Source organism: Nicotiana sylvestris, chromosome 6, assembly GCF_000393655.2.
Source record: "Nicotiana sylvestris chromosome 6, ASM39365v2, whole genome shotgun sequence".
Lineage (NCBI taxonomy): Eukaryota > Viridiplantae > Streptophyta > Magnoliopsida > Solanales > Solanaceae > Nicotiana > Nicotiana sylvestris.
This window is the reverse complement of record NC_091062.1, coordinates 148,321,479-148,329,628: the sequence shown is the minus strand read 5'-3', so window position 1 is coordinate 148,329,628 and position 8,150 is coordinate 148,321,479. Positions and strand designations below refer to the sequence as shown.

General features: G+C 37.6%; 1 protein-coding gene across 2 annotated transcripts; it reads left to right on the top strand.

The window, feature by feature from the left end:
* The first annotated feature begins 1,199 nt into the window (after window positions 1-1,199).
* On the top strand, window positions 1,200-8,111 carry LOC104248293 (zinc finger CCCH domain-containing protein 34-like). 2 transcript variants are annotated; one of them, XM_009804524.2, is made up of 7 exons: window positions 1,200-1,467; window positions 1,568-1,713; window positions 1,987-2,067; window positions 3,019-3,138; window positions 3,292-3,624; window positions 3,718-4,035; window positions 6,950-8,111. In XM_009804524.2, the coding sequence occupies exons 1-7, from the start codon at window positions 1,383-1,385 to the stop codon at window positions 7,343-7,345; spliced, it is 1,479 nt and encodes a 492-aa protein (XP_009802826.1). In that variant the 5' UTR covers window positions 1,200-1,382; the 3' UTR covers window positions 7,346-8,111. The 2 variants fall into 2 exon arrangements, with proteins under 2 accessions (XP_009802826.1, XP_009802825.1); XM_009804523.2 differs by having other exon boundaries at window positions 1,247-1,467; window positions 3,280-3,624.
* Window positions 8,112-8,150: the final 39 nt, after the last annotated feature.

Genomic DNA, 8,150 nt, shown 5'->3' with positions numbered 1-8,150 from the left:
TTTTTAAAATTATAAAGATATTTCTTTTTTATATTTTACTCTTACTTTCAAGAAAGCGTATAGTTATTAAGTAGTCTTCTAAGAAAGATAAGTGTAATTAGTTAAACACTCCTTATGAAATTCAAAAATAGCCAGATTTACAAGTAGTTATTCAAAAATAGTCACAGTTTCAAAAGTAATCGAAATTTAGCCATTTTTCATGTAAAGATAAATCTGAACAAAAATACTATTTAAAATGCGGAAAAATACTCCAGTATATTATACTGGAATTCTAGATAATATACTGGAGTTCATAATATACCGGTCCAGTATAATATACTAGAGATTGGTTCAGTATACCAGTCCAGTGCTCCAATCTCAAGTATATTATGCTGGAACTTTTCGCGTATTGGAGTTCCAGCACAATATGCTGGAAGTTCATACACATGTGCACCGGTCTCCAGTATATTATGCTGAAACTTTTCGTGTCGCAGCAAAATAGTGACTATTTTTCAATGACTTTGCAAACACTGGCTATTTTTGAATGACCAATCTGAAAACTGGCTAGCCCGTGCTATTTTTACATACTTGATGCTTTTTTAATTGTGTGTCAACTTTAGACGAGGGATAAAAAGATATGAATGATGCAAGAATTATATTTATTATAAAGAGTATTATTTTTGTGCAAGATATAACCTAAAAATGAGTTTTGTTTATTGTTTGAAATAATAGTTTAATACATGAGGGTTATAATGATCATTTCAGTACTTTAATCCATGTATTACTTAAAATGATAATCAGACAATGTACAAACAATCCTAAATTTATGCAATTATAAAAAAAGATAAACAAACATTGCACAAACTAATCATGCCTTGTACATGAAACCAAATCAGCCAAAGGCTGTCGCATTTCGTTTCACCGGTTTTTTCTCCTAAATTTTATTTTCAACCTCCAAAAAAATCTCTCCTAAATATTTTATGAAATGGAAAAAATAAAGAAAATAAAAAGGCTATTTTATTTTGCCCAATAAAGATGAGAGATTACAACGACTTTGACAGGCCCCTTCCTCCAACCGCCCGCGCACCCCGACTCCCGCGAGAAAAATAACGCTCTCCCTCTCTCTCTCTCTCTCTCTCACACAAAAGCCATTACTGAGTGAGAGAGAATAGTGTGCGCGCGCGTGACAATAAAAACCACTAAAAACCCCTCTTTTCTCTCTCTAAAACCCCCACTCGAACTCGATCAAAACCATTCCCCCGAGGCACACAACAAACACTCTCTTCTTTCTCACTCACTCGTGTTCATAGATTACATATACGTATAGCCAGCCGTACATAGATTATAAACATATACGAAATATTTGTATAGTTATTTGTATTTATAAATTAATTTAAAGGGCAATGGAGAGGTACAGTGGGACCCAGGCAATGGAGGGTGCTCCGGTGTCGGAATGGACTTCTCCCGGCGGCGATACTGGGCTCGAAGGCGAGTATACTCTTACCTGCATTTCAATTTCGGACCAATTAGTATCAGTTCGTATAATGTGGACTGTATTTGTGTCATATATTATTTATGGGTAATGCAGAGGCTATGTGGCAGTTGTCGGTGGGAAGTGGCCCAGAATCGTACCCTGAACGGCCCAACGAGGCCGATTGTATTTATTATTTGAGGACGGGCTTCTGTGGCTATGGCTCTCGCTGTCGGTTCAATCATCCTCCCGATCGTAATTTGGTATTTTCTCTTCTTTACTTCCAATTAATTAGGGTTTATTTCTAGGTGTTTATGCTTTATGTACCTGATCAACTTGATTTATTTTCTCACTGTCCAATTCAGCTTGATCTTCTTAATATATCAGGTTTTTAAAATCTTCATTAGTGATGTCTATTATATATCCTTGAAAGTTATATCTGAAAGATCTTTCCTTTTTTGTACATTTTGTACTTTTGATCTTTAGTTTAGTCAGCAGAAAATATTCCAAATTTCATGTATGTAAGTTAATGACAGGTTATGGGAGCTGCGAGAGCTATCGGAGGAGGAGGAGGAGAAGGAGAATACCCCGAAAGAGTGGGTCAACCTGTTTGCCAGGTAGTTTCCTTAAATGTGATGCATCAGTTTCGGAATTTGGTGTTCATTTAATGATCAAATTCGAGAGTGAATATATGTTTTCTGGATTTGACTCTCTTAGTGCAATAACTTGGTTTACTTTTTGTTGATCCTGTACTATTTGGACTCCTGTTTTTTTAACCAAGATTTATGCTTTTACTTCTTATTGGATCTTTATTATGCTGAATGGTAGCTTATGTTGTCCTAGCATCTAGTAACTTGTCCTATTTGTGCTCCCAGTTCGTTAACCAAGATTTGTGCTTTTCCTACTTATTGGATCTCTAGTAGGTCTAATAGGCAGCTTATGTTGTCCTAGCATCTAGTAACTTATCCACAGAAAAAAAAAAAGTTGTCCTACCATCTACTATGCTATTTAGATGTTGATCATGCTGATAAGTGCTTATGTTCTTGTTGCTTTTGGTCTTTGGAAATATACTGTTGAATTGGGATACTGATAACTATTTTAGTTTGAATAACCAGATTTAGTTTCTACTTTCTACCATTGGGTGCTAGTTTCGAGCTTCTGTTGGAGGAAATGCTTCAGAGACTTTCTATCTCACCATGATTCATCTGTTCACTTGGCTGTTTAGAATGTTATCTGTTGGAAAAATTTTGTTGTTGTACTTTTAGGATTAAATAATCAAAGGAAAAAATGAAAATGGTTTTGTCTGCTACAATATTCCCTCACTTATCTTCGTATTATTTGATCCATCAAGTGTACCTATTCTATTCCAAACTATGACTCACATTAAAAGGTTGTTTAAAATTTTGATCTGCTGCTAATTCACCTAAGTGATTGTTGAATATGGAAACTGTCGGTCAGCAAAGCTAGATAGTTTTTTGTCCTTTTTTGGAAACTTTTCAAAACCTTTGTATATAAGACTTTTACTGTTCACTGTTATAATGCTAGTTTTTGCTGATTATGATTTACAGTACTATATGAGGACGGGGATGTGTAAATTTGGTGCTTCCTGCAAATATCACCATCCAAGACAGGGAGGTGGATCTCCAGCCCTGATGACACATAACATTTATGGATACCCACTGCGACCGGTCTGCCTTCTTTTCATGTTCATTTCGTTCCTTTTGTTTCCTTGTTTTGTTATCTTCCGTTCCTTTATGTTTACGTTCTTTTTCCTTGTCTCCTTTGAAAAGTTTGACCATTGACGTATCTTTCTGATTTGGCTCTTTGAGTTCCTGGCACAGGGTGAAAAGGAATGTTTGTTCTATATGAAAACAGGGCAGTGTAAATTTGGCATCACCTGTAAATTTCACCATCCACAGCCAGCTGGTGTGCAAGTGCCAGCATCAGCAGCTAGACCTGGAGCTTTTCCTTTGCCAGCGGCTGTTCCCCCACCAGCCACTTATCCAACAGTGCAATCTCCTTCTGTTCAATCAGCTCAACAATATGGAGTGATTGCTGGCAACTGGCCGGTTGTGAGGCCTACTCTGCTTCCAGGTTCCTATCTTCCTGGCACATACGGCCCTATGCTTTTCCCCCCTGGGATGGTTCCTGTGCCAGGTTGGACTCCTTATCCGGTAGGTATATTATGAGTGTTTTTTGCAGCTGCTGATGTAGACCTTTCCTGAAAGGCACTGTTTATTTCCTGAGTATTAAATTATATGGTGCAGGCATCTGCTAGTCAATTGCCCTCCCTAACTACTCAGCCTGCTGCTGGAGCAGGTCCAGTTTATGGGCTTACGCAACTCTCTGCATCAGCACCTTCCTACATGGGACCGCACACGTCTCTTACTGCTTCTATAGGTCCTTCAGGCAGCATCCAGAAGGAACATGCGTTCCCAGAAAGGCCTGGGCAACCTGAATGTCAGTATTACATGAAGTATGGGGATTGCAAATTTGGATCTTCATGTAGATACCATCATCCACCTGAGTGGAGTGGACCAAAATTAGGTTTTATCCTTAGTGCGATGGGTCTTCCTCTTCGTCCTGTAAGCAACTTGGCTTTCAATCTTTAGATTGAGATTCTTCTTTGCACGTTTATGTTTCATTCTTTTGGTCTTGCTTGCAAGTTAATTAGATTATAACAGGTCATCAACCAACATTTCCTCAGCCTTTCTAAGTGCAAATTTTCAATTTCATGTTCTATCGGAAAAAATATTGACAATGAGATGATAGCAAGAGTGCTCTGTCGATCTCTCCTAGCATTTTTATTGGTGTTATGTTTAACACTTTTCTTGATTCATGTTTCCTGAGTAATGCTGATGTTCCAATAAGCACCTGTTTCATTTGAATTTTTTAAACTAGTGTTGTGTCCCCCCCCCCCCCAGAGAAAACAAACCTAGACTAATGGTAATACTAAATTTTTAGAGAAGCTAAATCTATTCGAGATTTGGCTATTGTACATGATGTAGATACAATTTTTGATACATAAGGGTTCTGCATAATCTGTAATTACACCTTGTCGCACTGGCTTAGTGTAAGTACTTATAAACTTTGTGAGTACTTGGTAAAAAGAATCTATTCGAGAAGCTATGAAACAACAGCAAAAACAGCTATGCCTCAATTGCAAGCTAGTTAGGCAACTATGTGAATCCTCACCATTCATTTTGGTTCTGTTGGACCATTTCATTCCAATATTTAATAATTTAGGGTTATGTTACACTAAGTAAAAAGACTTCCAGCAAATATTGGACCTAACATAAGCATACCAAACATCTTAAGCATTAATTCCAACAGGTTGCTATTGCCTGTATTGATCATCTGCTCTCATTGTATTCTATTTTTTTGCGAAGTATGGATTCGAGAGATTACAGGTCTTTTGAGACAATTTCTCCCTTGAGATCTTAGGTCTAGCTGGTTCGTTACACTTTCAATCATCATGGCTTCACTCTAGAGGTGGGTACATTTGTAGGTCTACATAGGACTTAACCAGATAATCTCTTTCTTTCATTTTATCCCCTATGTGTGTTGCTTGCACCTTCTATTGGAGGTGATCATTCGGATCTTGTATGGTGCACATCCATTTGTAGGTCTGCATAGGATATAACCAAATCATCTCAAGCGGCCTTCACTCGTCTTTTTCTCTATGTGTGTTGCTTGCACGTTCTGTCAGAGGTGATCATTCTGATATTGTCTAATTTATATGATTGCACTTTCATCTTAACATCCATGGTTCTTTAATAATCATTCTCTTGGAACTGTAGCTATATGCTTAGGAATCCAACTGAACTTAGGTGTGTTTTCCATCTAATTTTTGTACTAAAGCATTCTCTATGATGGGAGTACTTTTGTCTCTACCACCTTTTTCTCCATAGCAGTGGAATATTGAAAAAAGGACAGTGAACTCCATTTTTTAATTGATTAACATTAAAATCAATTTAATATGTTGTCAGTGTTATTTAGCATGAAGTAGTGTCCTAGCTGTTATGATAGTAAATTCAAGTGAAAAAAGTAATTTTTATTTTCAATACATCTTTCTTGAAATTTAAGAAACCTTTGTCAATTAGCTATTAGGAATGCTATCTTTGCAGTGGTCTGTTTCACACACAGCTGCATGGCTTTTGTCACCATTTGCAGCCTCTAAGTGCCATCTCCTAGGTTGCACGGAACTTCGCAGATTTTCTTTGACAAATTAATCTTAGGATTCTGAAGTTGAGTTGGAGTATTTTAAATGTTCTTCCAAGTCAAAGTCATCCACTTCCTAGTTAATGACACAGCTGTCTAATAACTTATACTACATTTTCAGTCAGAAACTTTTGTATCTTTTGAATGCTTAAAAATTATAGAAAACGTGGAAGAGACTTAAAATAGTCTCTATATTGCCGTGGTCTCATGGTGTTTATCTATACAATTACTTGTTCAAGTGCAGCAAAAAGTGGTTAAACTTTGTATTGTTCATAAGCAACCAGAATACAGTGCAAGCTGCAAAAATTCATCCTTATTCACCAGGGTTTTTCACCTCAACTGGGGCCTTGTAAATATGTGATACACTGATATTATCTGAAGTTTGAGTTGTTAGTTACTATTGTACACTTAAAAATTGTTGTGGCACATTTACTGGCACCAGTGGCGGAGGCAGGATCTCCACGAAGGGGGTTTAAAAAAAAAAATTGTATCTAGTGGGAATTGAACTCATGACTTTATGTAGATTTTGAACCCCCTTGACCACTAAACTACACTTTTGGATTGTGTTAAGGGGGTTCAAAACTTAATATATAAAGGTAATAGATTTTGCCTTATATATACAGTGTATTTTTTCGGCGAAGGGGGTTCGGGTGAACCCCCTTGCGCCCCCCTAAATCCGCCCGACTGGCACCTTTGCTATAAACAGTATGCTTTACTGCGGATGGTGAGAAATGCTTGGATCCTGCTCTATTCTTATGCTTATTTTTGTTCGTTGTGTTGGAAAGTCAAAATTTTAGCTTTTTCCACATGTCAACTTGGATTATGGACTATATTTGAATGCCTTGCTTATCGGCGATTAAAGAACATATTTCTTGACTTTGTGATGCCATATCATCATCCTTTTTATGTTATTCACGCATCCGTTGAGATCTGCATTGCCAAGTTGATGTTGCATTCTGGTTCTATTTGTGTGAAGTGATTCCTAGTAGTCCATTGATCTTTTGGCAAGATTCATCCAGTAGTTAATCATCAGCTATCTGGTGATCAGTTCCATGAATGACCGTGCTAATATAGTAGTTTGACTAGTTTTTAAGCTTACTGCATGAGCCAGGAATTGATTTGTTTTTTGATTTACTTCTATATAGTATATCTTAAACACTTTTGTTTCTTACCGAGGTGTATTAATATTTTAACAGAGTGAATTGTATGCTTTAATATTAACTGTGCTGTGCTCAGACTGGAAGATCATTCTTTTTGGGTTCTCTTAATTGTTCTTAGGGTGCACCAATTTGCTCTCACTATTCACAAAATGGAGTGTGCAAATTTGGACCTTCTTGCAAGTTTGACCATCCAATGGGAATAAGCTATAGTCCCTCGGCATCTTCTCTCGTTGATATGCCAGTTGCGCCTTACCCTGTGGGATCTTCTGTTGGTACTTTGGCTCCATCCTCCTCGTCCTCAGATTTGAAGCCCGAACTTGTATCTGGATCCACCAAGGATGCCTTCTCTACCCAAACGTCTTCTATGAGCACTTCAAGCGGTTCAGTTGGTTCAATGTTCTCAAAGGGTGGTCCTGTTTCTCATTCTGGTGCTCAACAGTCTATACAGAGTTCTACCTCTTCCAGTGGCAGCAGCAGTACAGGTTGCGATGGTGAGGCTCAAACATCAAGTTGAGAGAAAAGATTGAGAAATCACATTTTTCTCCTGCTGAATGGTCATGATCAAGGATTCCGTTTTTGGTGCTAGCCTTTCTTAGGAGGCTTTTATCTTAGTCATCTTGGTTCCTCCCATTCACATCTAGCACACACTCTAGTTCTGTCTTTCTGTGTTCATATAATCACCACATGGCTCACCTTTTCCATCTAGCACACACTAGTTCTGTCATTTTGTGTTCATTAAATCACCACATGGCTCTCCTTCTCCATTTTTGCCCATTTTGAATAAGTGTATTCCATCCTTCAGAGGTCCAACAACCCTCAGTGGAGGTGAATATCTAGTAACAAAAACCACCTTCCTTTTAGATGTCATATTTGGACCTTGTTGTGGCTATTTATGTTGTAGTCTTTTAGGGAACCAAAAAAAATCCTGCCGTGTCATTCTCCTTCCAATTGGACTGTCTTCACTCCTGTCCTATTTGGTCCCTTTTAAAACTAGGGACAAGCTCCAACTTGACTATAGGAATGAATATCCTGGTCTTGTTGTTTTGGTGTGGGACTTTCTTGTGAAGAAAACAGCTGATTCACAGATTCCGAGCAAGACAAATGTATTGCTGCCTTTATGGGATCTACCTGATACTTTATGTTGTGATATGGGAAATCACCCAACTTTTTTTCTTTTATTATAATATTTAACACCAAATACAGCAAAATTACCAAGGGGAAACCTTGACTTTGTAAGAATTCAATTTCTGTTTATATCAAATTCAGACTCACCACTGTCATTTTGATGCTATTTATCGGTTATGATTTTCCCCGTGAGT